Raw genomic sequence first — 12,344 nt, forward strand, 5'->3', positions numbered from 1 at the left:
TGGTTGACGAATTGGCAGTTGGACCCAACCTCCTGGAACACTGGACCGCATTTAGCAGTGTAGCCAGTCTGGGATACGGCTCCTCAGTTGACTGCAGATTTGGGAGACTTTAAGAAACTTTTTCTTGTCTTCTTCAAATTTTTATCCTTCTTGGCCAGGCCTTCATTCTGTTTCTGGGTGCACACTAACAACGTTTCTATCCGGTTGGGCCAGTCATGGGTTTTTCCCCCAAGAACACAGTTACGTTCTACAAAATACCCATATATTTTTCCCCCATCACTGCGGGATTGTCGTCTTCTCCGCTAGAAACTTGCTTCAAGAATGAACCATCTTGGGGTTCAGGAAGCAGATTGGGTATTTCCACAAGGTCGCCCGGGGGATCTTGTTGTAGTTTCAGCTGAGTTATTTCCTCAAATAAAGGTTGATTCATGATGGAAGGCTGAAGAGAGGGACCCTCGGGAACGCTTCTCGGTTCTGACTCTTGGATCGTCTGAAAGGTTCGTTTCTCAGACGATCGCTGCTCTTCGGTAGTTCCGGGTGGAAATGTCTGGGATTCTTCCAACGGCAACCTCAGGTTTTGAATGAACTCCCTAATATAAACCTTTCTTTCTTGCCAGATGTCTAGCAGCCTATTAAAGCATGCCCTGCACTCCTCGTCATGGCTGCCATGAACAAGACGGGCGGCCTCCTGAAGGACGGTCGCGAACAAGATGAGAAATTCGGGGCCCCCTTTTCGGCCGTTCTGGAGAACATCGTTCGCCAGGTACAGGAGGATAATCTTCCGTCCCGGGTTGACCAGGCGGAACTGCTGAAGCCACACGGAGGCGACGGTGCCCGCGTTCTGGCGGAATTGGAGGACCCACTGGGATAGGGCCACGATGCTTTTCTGAGAGATTTGGAGTTCCGACAGTTTCTCAACTAGAATCGTTTCGGCAATGGCAGCCATGGTCGGCTTCGGCGGGGCGAAGTCGCGATGGAGGGTTTTCAAAAGTCTTGAGAAAGACTGGGAGAAGGCTCGATCGAGGCGGCGGGGCGGGAGCAACTGTCAAAAAGACGGCGGCTGACGGAGCAGAAGGTCCGTGACAGGAAGTGGGGTGGCTGAGGTGAGGGGGGAGGGGCGGGTTTCTCTGGCAAGCGGCGCGCGCACCTCCAACGGTCGCCTCTCCTTGGCGCGAGCCCCAGCGCGGCAGGGGGCGGGGCCGGGCCGCCTGCCCCTAGCGGACGATCGGGGCCCCCACCCAGAATAATAATAACAACAATAATAATAATAATAATAGCATTTGTTAAGCTCTATGTGCAAAGCACTGTTCTAAGCCCTGGGGGTGGGGGGGGGGATACAAGGTGATCAGGTTGTCCCTCGTGGGGCTCACAGTCTTCATCCCCATTTTACAGATGAGGGAACTGAGGCACACAGAAGTTGTGACTTCCCCAGTCACACAGCTGACAAGTGGCAGAGCCGAGATTAGAACCCACGACCCCTGGCTCCCAAGCCCGGGCTCTTTCCACTGAGCCACGCTGCTTCTCTTAGTATGTGCAAAGCACTGTTCTAACCGCTGGGGAGGTTCCAAGGTGATCAGGTTGTCCCACGGGGGCTCATAGTCTTAATCCCCATTTTACAGATGAGGGAACTGAGGCTCAGAGAAGTTAAGGAACTTGCCCAAGGTCACACAGCAGACATGTGGCAGAGCCAGGATTAGACCCCACAACCTCTGACTCCCAAGCCCGGGCTCTTTCCACTGAGCCATGCTGCTTCTCTGTACTTCTGTATACTGAGAAGAGGGACCTGATTGTATCTACCCTAGCTCTTAGAACAGTGCTTGACACATAGTAAGCGTGTAACAGATACCTTTGAAAAAAAGCAACATTTCTCTAGACTGTAAGGTTACAGTTCTCTGGATGAAAAGCTCCTATTCATTCATTCATTCAATCGTATTTATTGAGCGCTTACTGTGTGCAGAGCACTGTACTAAGCACTTGGGAAGTACAAGTTGGCAACATATAGAGACGGTCCCTACCCAACAGCGGACTCCTACTGCGCAGGAAACGTGCTTAACAACTCCATTGTATTGTACTCTCCCAATCACTTGGCACAGTGTTCTGCACAGAGTAAGTGCTCAATAAATACCATTGATTTTTTTAATGGTATTTGTTAAGCGCTTACTGTGTTCCAGGCACTTGATTGATTCCCCTTATCTTTAACTCCAGGCTACCTAAATCAAGCAGCAGATGATTAGGTCCAGAGTCCAGGGACACAGGTCTTTGGCCTCAGGCCCTTGACTTAGCAGACCTTTCATGAAACATCTATTTAAGTTTTGTTTCTTGTCTGCTATCTGTCCAAATTCAGATGCAGTATGGAAATTAGCATCTTAGAAATACTTAGATCTACATTTTTCTGGAAGCTAAGCTTCAGTTGTTTGCATTGAAAGCTAACTGCCACTATCAGGGAAATCCTGCTGCACTAAACTACAATTAATTACATTCTTTCTGACCAGGCAAATGGAAAGAGTCATCCTTTTGGACTGAAATAGGAAATCTTTATTCTTAATAAAAAAAGGAAAGCTTCCTGTTGTATTTCTTTTTAGACTTTTTGTATGATCAGCTTCTTTTTCAACAGTGTCATAAACAAGTTCGGAATAAGAGAAGTGCATTTAGTTGTATAGCTATCTCCTGAGTAAATATATGACTCTTTGTTCACAGAGCTCCAAAACCTATTTGAATTATTTAGAAGTTGCTTGATTCTCAAAATTCTGTTAAGCTTAAATACAGTAAGCAAGAAGATCAGTCAATCTCCCACTCCCCTCTGTGTCCCCCTGACTTGCTCCCTTTATTCATTCCCCCTCCCGGCCCCACAACACTTATATACATAGCTGTCCTTTATTTAGTTACATTAATGTCTGCCACCCCCTCTAGACTGTAAGCTCGTTGTGGGCAGGGAATGTGTCTATTGTTATATTGTACTCTCCCTAGCATTTAATAATGATGATGGCATTTGTTAAGCACTTACTGTGTGCCAAGCACTGTTCTGAGCACAGTTTACTTTACAGTAAGTGCCAAGCACTTAGTACAGTGCTCTGCACACAGTAAGTGCTTAATAAATACGATTGAATGAATGAATGCTCAATAAATATGATTGACTGATTTGCATTTCTTGAGCACTTACTATGTGCAGAGCTCTGTACAAAATGATTGGGAAAATACAATAAAATAGAGTTGGTAGACATGATCCCTGTCCTCAAGGAGTTTAAAGTTTGTACTTCACAGGCATTAGTTGTGTGTGCACAGAACAAATGTCACTGTTTATTGTTGTATTGTACTTTCCCAAGCTCTTAGTACAGTGCTCTGCACACAGTAAGTGCTTAATAAATACAATTGAATGAATGAATGAACAAGAGCTTACTTGCTCTCCTTTCACCATCATACCCAGACAAGTTGCCCACCTCCCACCTACTGTTTGGTTACTTCGGAGTAATCCGCTTGATTACTCTCCTCCACAAGATTGTACAGTCTCTCACTAGGTTGTAAGCGTTTGATAGCAGAGATCTTGTCTATTTATTCTATTGTACTCTCCCAAGATCATTGTGGGCAGAGAATGTTGTCTGTTATATTGTTATAGTGTACTCTCCCAAGCACTTAGTACAGTGTTCTGCACACAGTAAGCACTCAATAAATATGATTGACTGACTTAATAGAGTGTTCTGTACACAGAGACACTCAATAATATTGATTCATTTGGTCTTTCCTCATGGAAACACCGCTAGTTGAAGCTGATTGGGGGTTGGTTTAGCAGTTAGTTGACAGGATCAGGCCTTTCAAATCTCTCCAGAGGCACTGTCTCGCAAAGAATTGTCCTTGCCTGCATAGGTCCTGCTGTTTTCTGGCTCTTGTATATCTAGGTCATATGACCTCTCACGCATGTCCTGCTTCTGGCCTGGAACACCCTCCCTATTCATATCTAACAGACAATTACTCTACTCACCTTCAAAGCCTTATCGAAGGCACATCTCCTCCAAGAGGCCTTCCCTGACTAAGCCTTCATTTCCTCTTCTCCCTCTCCCTTCGGCATTGCCCTGGCACTTGGATCTGTTCCTGTTATTCACCTCTTCCTCAGCCCTACAGCACTTATGTACATATCCATAATTTATTTGTTTATATTAATGTCTGTGTCCCCTTCTAGATTGTAACTCACTGTGGGCAGGGAATGTGTCTACCAACTCTGTTATATCGTACTCTCCCAATCACTTAGTACAGTGTCCTGCACACGGTAAGCACCCAATAAATATGATTGATTGATTGATAGTTGTGCAGAGGTCAGTTGTGTATTTGGGGGGCAGTTCTGTTGATGTTCTTTAGGGGTTTTGTTTCTTTTCCTTGCTTTTTGCAAGAAAGTGGAAAAGACCCCACCACACATGCACACAAATCCTTTCTGAGTCACTCTGAATATCACACTTAATGACGACTTACCAAATGGGTGAGGGTGAAAAGGTCTCACTGCCCTTTGAGGTCTCAGAGATATTCTTTCTGTGGTCATAGATTGTCCGTGTCCTCCCCACTTGCCATCTCACAATGCGTCCCACTGGGCAAGGGTGGACAAGAGGAGAAAATGTGGATGGCTTCGCACACACCATCATCATTATTGAAAAACAATCCAAATTCATGTCCCGTTGGTGGTAAGACATACCTTTCTGCTCTTAACCACTGATGTCTGAGCAAGGCTTATCCAAATTGCAAGGGTTCAGAAAAGGTGCCTTACTGCCTTTTCATGGGCAAAGGGTTCAAGTAGTGTGCAGGAGATTCTCTCTCAATGACACATATTTATGAATACAGTTTCACCATTGGCTACTTCATTTTTGAACTCCCAATTCTAAAAATCAAGGAGTGGATTTTTCTACTATTTGAATGGAAAGTCAATGGAATTTTCTGCAGAGATGTTTAGAAATTTGTCTTGGTTTTCTCTTTCAGAAATCGGGCATGTGGAATAAAATTTGCCAATCCAGCAATGATAATAGAACAAGGGAGAAACAGGGGTTTTCCTCATGGCTTCTAGAAGTCAGTGTGTGTAAATTTAAGGGGCATGGAAAATACAGAGGAAGAACTAACTGTTGCAGCTATAATGTAATTTCACTACCTGGTGGGTCAGCCCACAAAACTAGAGTTTCGGGCTAGAAAGATATTGATTGTTCAGGTAAGAAATGGAAAAAAGGCATCTAGAACTATTTTTGTTCTTCTAGGGTAGCTATCAATCCTCAGAGATACAAGTAACAGAAGGAGGCCAACAGGCAGAGAGTGTCAGTAGTAGAGGGGAAACTGAAAAGAGTAAACATGACATTATGGCAGAAGTATATTACAGATCTCCAAAACAGGAAGATAAAGTCTCCAGATATGTACTGGAAAAGCAATTCAGTAGGTCATGCAGAAATGTGAATTGCACTTGCGTTAGTATTCTAGGGCAGAAAGCAGAGGCATCTACAAAGACAGATACCCTTTTTGTCCTAACAGAAAGAATTAGATGAAGATTAGGAAGAAGATGATATCATGGTGGGGGAGATCACAAGATGATTGTACTCAATTTCTTCAAAAAAGGGAGAGGTCAGCAAGATAAAGAAGATGAATTTTAAGAAAACAAATTTTACAAGAAGCAGCATGGCCTAGTGGAAAGAGCACAGTCTTGGGAGTCAGAGACCTGGGTTCTAATTCCAGCTCTGCCACTTGTCTGCTGTGTAACCTTGGGCATGTCATTTGACTTCTCTCTGTTTCAGTTACTTCATCTAAAAAAATGGGATTAAGGCAGTGCCCTATGTGGTACAGGAACTAGGTCCAATCCGACTATCTTGTACCTCCTTCAGTGTTTAGTACAGTGCCTGACACATAGTAAGCACTTAAGGAATACCATTTAAAAAAATACAAGTTTTCAAACAATAGTAGGAAACACCCAAAGGAAAGAAAGTCTAAAAGGCAAAGAAGCCCCCCAAAGCCAGATATTTATCAAAAAGACAGATCTGCAGGCTCAGGAATGAACAAAATCAGTGCAGAGGAAGGACAGAAAGATTAACTATGATAAACTGGGTAAACCAAATACCCTTGAGGGACCCAGTAGGTAAATGAGAAAGCTACAAAAAATAGAAATTAGGGCAGATCATTAAAGGGACCTAAAAAAAAAATCACAATTATTTGGGAATAGAATTAGAGAAATATTTGGATTAGAAATGCAAAAGCATGAGCCATGCATGGCTTAGTAGATAGCGCACAGGCCTGGGAGTCAGAAGGAACTGGGTTCTAATCCCGGCTCTGACACTTGTCTACTGTGTGACCTTGGGCAAGTCACTTCACTTCTCTGTGCCTCAGTTACCCCATCTGTAAAATGGGGATTGGGACCGAGAGCACCATGTGGGGCAGGGACTGTGTCCAACCCGATTTGCTTGTATCCACTCCAGTGCTTAATACAGTGCTTGGCACGAACTAAGTGCTTAAAAATACCATTATTAATATTTTGTTTTCTTTTTTCTCTAAAGGAAAGTTCACAGTTATGAAGAATATTTATACTTCAAATGGGGGTGCGAGAAGTAAAAAAGGTTTACGTTAGAGTACTAGGCAGAGAAAGACAGCAGAAAGCAGAGAGAGACAGAAACCAGGGCACGAGAAAACAGAGATGGAAGGAGGTGAGACACACCTTCATACTCACTAAGACAGACCCTAACAGCGACTAACTTGCCAACAGTATAGATGTCCTCTAAGCAAAGTGGACAAGGGCAACTGCAGTAGGAGAAGGGAAAAATCAGCTTGGGGCAGCCATTGCTTGCTGTTCAAATTCTGCAGCTAAAGCCCAGAGGAACTGGTGAAGGCAAGGAATAGAACAGCCAGTGGTGTAGATACAAGTTTATAAGGTTGGACACAGACACTGACGGACGAGTCTCCCCACCTCCAAAGCCATATTGAAGGCACATCTCCAAGATCCCTTTCCTGACTAAGCCCTCATTTCCTCTTTTTCCACTCCCTTCTGCATCACCCTGACTTGCTCCCTTTTATTCACCCAGCCCCACAGCACTTATATCCATATCCACAATTTAATTATTTATATCAACATCTGTCTCCCCCTCTAGACTGTAAGCTCACTGTGGGCAGGGAACATGCCTGTTATATTGTTGTGTCGTTCTCTCCCAAGTGCTTAGTACAGTGCTCTGTGCACAGTAAGTGTTCAATAAATTACAGTCGATTGACGGATTGATTGACACAGTCTCTGTTCCACAGTCTAAATTGGAGAGAGCAGATTTAATCCCCATTCTGCAGGTGGGGTAACTGAGACACAGAGAACTGAAGTGACTTGTCTAAGGTCACACAGCAGACACGTGGCAGAGGTGGGATTAGAAACCCAGGTCCTCTGACTCTCAGGCCCATGATCTTTCCACTAGACCACACTGCATCTTTATAATACATGATTCCAGACATCGAGAAGCTTCCTGTGTAATCCCTGGCCTTCTGGGCTCTGTGCTGAGAATTCTGGCTCATCAGTGGCATCAGGCAGGCATGCCTGCACTCCGCATTTGTTACGTTTACTTTCTTCTGCGACACTCACCTTGCTTCTGTCATCATGTCAGTCCCTGTGAGAGAGAGAGAGTGTTGCTTGTGACTTTAACAGTTACCCAGTGGGCAGGAGAGAGTGGGAAGGCCAGTGATTGGTATTTAGCCCACCCTCCTACGGGAGTTGAGCTTTGTGTCATTTTATATACTGGGCCATTCTGCACCCAAAATTTTAGAAAGATCACAGATCACAGATCTTAGGAAGATGTGCACTAGTTTGGAGCCAATTTTGTTTAATTTTACAAGTTCATCTTATTTTTTATAAATTATGTTTTATTCCTCAATGGAAGGTAAGGCTTAGAGCATCTCTCAGCAGACTTAATTTCCATTGAGACAAATTTATTCATTTGATAGCTAGAACCACAGTTCTTGAAAAATGCTGGTTTAATGATTCAAATGTCTTTTCACCTTAAAAAACCAACCTCTCTTTCCCCTTTTCTTGTGATTAGTGAACCTCGGGCAAAAATAATCATATAAAATTCAATTTTCAGAGATCTATTCAGGAGCAGAATATTGTACCATGGTTACAGTTTTCATGATCTATCATCTAACCGACTGCAATTAAAAAACAATCTGAAAACAAACTAAACTTCCTCAATCCTTTGCATATTTCTGATAAAGAAATCAACCTAAGTGATATTAGGAATTAATAGTTCTGCCTACATCAAGGCACATCGTAGTTCAAACCGATGTGGAAACATGTCAGTCTGTTAATCCTCTCCTCCAGAAATGCTGTCTCCCCAAATTGCTGCTGATTGATAATGACAGCATGTTATTTTAACTCATATTTTTTCATCCCGTTCCTGTACATTCGGTACATATCTGTAGAAAGTTGGTCCTTTGGGATACTTCTCCACATAGATTTGATAATTCATCACCGTGCTGCAGCCTTCCATTATCCTGTAATGTTTTAATATTTTTAAATAAATCAATCACTGGTATTTATTGAGTGCTTACTGTGTGTAGAGCACTGTATTAAGTACTTAGGAATGCATAATGGAGTAACCTGCGAGCCCCATGGGAGAGAGGGATTGTGTCCCGACCTAATTAACTTGTGTCTACCTTAGCGCTTAGAAGAGTTCTTGACACATAATACATGCTTAACAAATACAATAATAATAATAATGAAAATAATGATAATAATAGACATGATCCCTGCCCATAAGGAGCGTACGGTCTATAGGGGAAGCTGACATTGAAATAAATTGCAGATAAGGGAAAGAGTAGAGTATAAGGATATGTACATCCTAGCTCTGCCACTTGCCTGCTGTGTAACCTTGGGCCTCACTTTTCTGTGCCTCAGTTCATCCCTGTTCTCCCTCCTACTTACACTGTGACCCCCATGTGGGACCTGATTATCTCTTATTCACTTCGGTCTTAGTACAGTGCTTGGCACATAGTGCTTAACAAATATCATTATTATTATTATCATCATTACTACAGAGTCAAGTGTATAGACAATGGAGAGGGGAAGGTGGGTAGGAGAAATGAAGGCTTAGTCAGGGAAGGCTTCTTAGAGGAGATGTGATTTTAGGAGGGTTTGAAGGTGGGGAGAGTGGTGGACACCCAGCTATGTGGCTTAGTGGAAAGAGCACGGGCTTGGGAGTCAGAGGATGTAGGTTCCAATCCCAGGTCTGCCATTTGTCTGCTGTGTGACCTTGGGCAAACCATTTAACTTCTCTGTGCTTTAGTTACCTGTAAAATGGGGATTAAGACTGTGAGCCCCACATGGGACAACCTGATTACCTTGTAATGATACTTATGGTATTTGTTAAGAACTTACTGTGTGCCAGGCACTGTAGTAAGGGCTGGGGTGGATACAAGCACATCGGGTTGAGTACAGTCCCTGTCCCACATGGGGCTTACAGTCTCAATCCCCATTTTATAGATAAGGGAACTGAGGCCCAGAGAACTTAAATGACTTGCCTAAGGTCACACAGCAGATGAGTGGCAGAGTCAGGATTAGAACCCATGACCTTCTGACTCCCAGGCCCGGGCTCTAGCCACTATGCTATACTGTATCTACCCCAGCATTTAGAACAGTGCTTGGCACATAGTAAGTGCTTAGCAAATACTGTAACTATTATTATTATTGTGTAGGGGGAGGGAGTCCCAAGCCAGTGGGAGGATGTGGCCAAGGGGGCGGCGGAGGGATAGACAAGATTGAGGTACAGAGAGTACGTTGGCATTAGAAGAGTGGAGTATGCAGATTGGGGAATCGAGGAGATAAGTTTGGAGGGAGAGAGCTGATTGAGGGCCTTAAAGCTCATGATAAGGAGTTTCTGCTCAGCGCGAAGGTGGATCAATCAATCAATCAATCATTTATTGAGCGCTTACTATGTGCAGAGCACTGTACTAAGTGCTTGGGAAGTACAAATTGGCAACATATAGAGACAGTCCCTACCCAACATTGGGCTCACAGTCTAAAAGATGGGCAACTGTCCCAGGATAAACCAGGGTACCCCCATCTCAAGGTCAAATGCTATCCTGTGACTGACTGTCCAAGCCAGCAGGATGGAACTGGCAAGTGCGGGCGGGATAACTGCTAGATTGACAAGCCAAACCGGGAATACAAAAGGTGTCCCTCGCCCCCATGCCAATCCAATGAGGTATGGAGGGGGGAGGAGAGGGCGGAGACTGGATAAACTGAGGCCAGAGACTGGAATGCCCAAGTAGTAAATCCCTGCAGCCTCTGACCTTCTGCTTAGCAGACCCGAGAGTTGCGGTGGCCGGCTGTGGGTCACCTCTGCCCTGAGCGTGGGATGCCTGCTCTGCCTATACCATGTGAGGAGCCATGGGATGGATGGATGGGTGAGGGTCCCGGCCCGCCAAGCCACGGCTGTGGAACGCAGGAAGCGCTTAGTATGGTGCCCGGCATGTAGTAAGTGCTCAACAAATCCTATCATTAAATGATTCCTCCCAAGTGGGAAGCATTTGTGGGTGATAGCTAGATGCCTCGCTACATGCGAATGAGGCGTACGTGAATTAATCCCAGCTGGGAAGCATTTGTGGTTGGGGCCTAGGTGTTTCACGACACACGAGTAACACATAAGTATATTCCTCTTGGAATGGAAGCTCTAATATCATTAAATAATCATATTCCACCCCAAAGGGGAAGTTCAATTTGCCTTGTCCAAAATAATCGAATAATTCAATTTGCCTCGTGGGATACATTTTTTTAAAAAAAACCTCAGCCTTTAATAATGATGGCATTTGTTAAATGCTTACTACGTGCGAAGCACTGTTCTAAGCGCTGGGGGGAATACAAGGTGATCAGGTTGTGTTACGTGGGGCTCACAGTCTTAGTCCCCATTTTACAGATGAGGTAACTGAGGCTCAGAGAAGTTAAGTGACTTGTCCAAGGTCACACAGCAGATATGTGGCAGAGCCAGGATTAGAACCCATGACCTCTGACTCCCAAGCCTGGGCTCTTTCCACTGAGCCATGCTGCTTCTATACACTGCTTCTATATAGCCTTTCTATACTCTCTCTCGCTCTCTTTTAAGCACTTGATATTCACCCCACCCTCAGCCTCACAGCACTTATATACATATCCATAATTTATTTAAATGTCTGTCTCCCCCTCTAGACGGTAAGTTCCTCTTGGGTGGGGATTGTGTCTACCAATTCTGTTTTCTTGTATTCTCCTGAGCACTTAGTGCAGTGCTCTGCACAAATATATGCTCAATAAATATTGATTGAGAGAGATCAGGGCTGGAGATTTACATTTGGGAATCATTCCCATAGAGATGGTAGTTGACGCTGTTGGAGCTCAACAGAGGGTGTAGATGCTGAATAGAAGGGGACCCAGAACTGGGCTTTGAGGCATTCCCACAGTTAGAAGGCAGGAGGCAGAAGAGGAGCCTTCCAAAGAAACTGATCAAAAAGCACCAGATGGTTATTTTCCAGTAAGTCATTTTACAGATCATTTCTCTACGGGGTCTTCCCCAGGACAGACTTATACCGACAGGAAAAAACAAAACAAAAAACACAAGCAAGGATATTGTATGAGATGGGTGAAACCTTTTCAGATTTAATCATGACCTATTGAAAATAAACATTGCAATTCTCTTTTCCACGACCCTTTTTTCTTAATTAAATCAAATTAAATTTCAAATTAAGTCAGTCTTCTCCTCCAAGGCATTTTTAAATGATATGAGAGTTGTTGAATGAGACTCAATGCCTCTTTCTCTTGCAGCACTTTCTCCAAAGCTTTATATATCTTTTGAAGAGTCAGGGGAAGTCACAAAGCTTTCCTTCATCTTTACTCATTTAGTCGTGTATTCTAATTGTTGAATTCTCCTTAGTGTCTCTCTTTGTGTCAGATAGAAGCACTCTCTCTGCTTCCCGTGTATAACATTCATTCAATTGTATATTTATTGAACACTCACTTTATGCAAAGCACTGTACTAAACAATCAGATCCACCACCTAGGTAACACCTTGTAATCATATTTATTCAGGTGAACAGGCTTTGGGGGAGAGATTATTAGCAAAAACTTTCACATCTGTCAGTATTCTACAAAGAGCAAGCTCAGTGCTCAATCATCCTAAAGTTATGAGGGCCTGCTTCCATTAGGAAAAACAAAACAACACCTGATGGAGGGTCTCAGCCAAAAGAGCCTTTGGCTTGAAGGACAGTTTACTCACACCTCTAAGCAGAGCAGCTGGGGGCAAGAGTGGAGCCTAAGAGGGAATTTTAAACTCTGTACTATGCATTATAAGCAGATCGGACGCAGTCCCTGTCCCGCACGGGGGTCACAGTTTAAG

General features: G+C 43.9%; 1 protein-coding gene across 1 annotated transcript; it reads right to left on the reverse strand.

Moving 5' to 3' along the window:
- Positions 1 to 247: 247 nt before the first annotated feature.
- Positions 248 to 946, reverse strand: LOC119947917 (regulation of nuclear pre-mRNA domain-containing protein 1B-like). The gene has a single exon (XM_038769570.1). It carries the CDS (start codon positions 944 to 946, stop codon positions 248 to 250), a length of 699 nt encoding a protein of 232 aa, XP_038625498.1.
- Positions 947 to 12,344: the final 11,398 nt, after the last annotated feature.

This window comes from Tachyglossus aculeatus, chromosome X4 (assembly GCF_015852505.1).
Source record: "Tachyglossus aculeatus isolate mTacAcu1 chromosome X4, mTacAcu1.pri, whole genome shotgun sequence".
Classification (NCBI taxonomy): Eukaryota; Metazoa; Chordata; class Mammalia; order Monotremata; family Tachyglossidae; genus Tachyglossus; species Tachyglossus aculeatus.

Coding starts and splice junctions, on each gene's coding strand:
- LOC119947917 (XM_038769570.1), bottom strand. CDS start 946: ATGGCTGCCATTGCCGAAACGATTCTAGTTGAGAAACTGTCGGAACTC.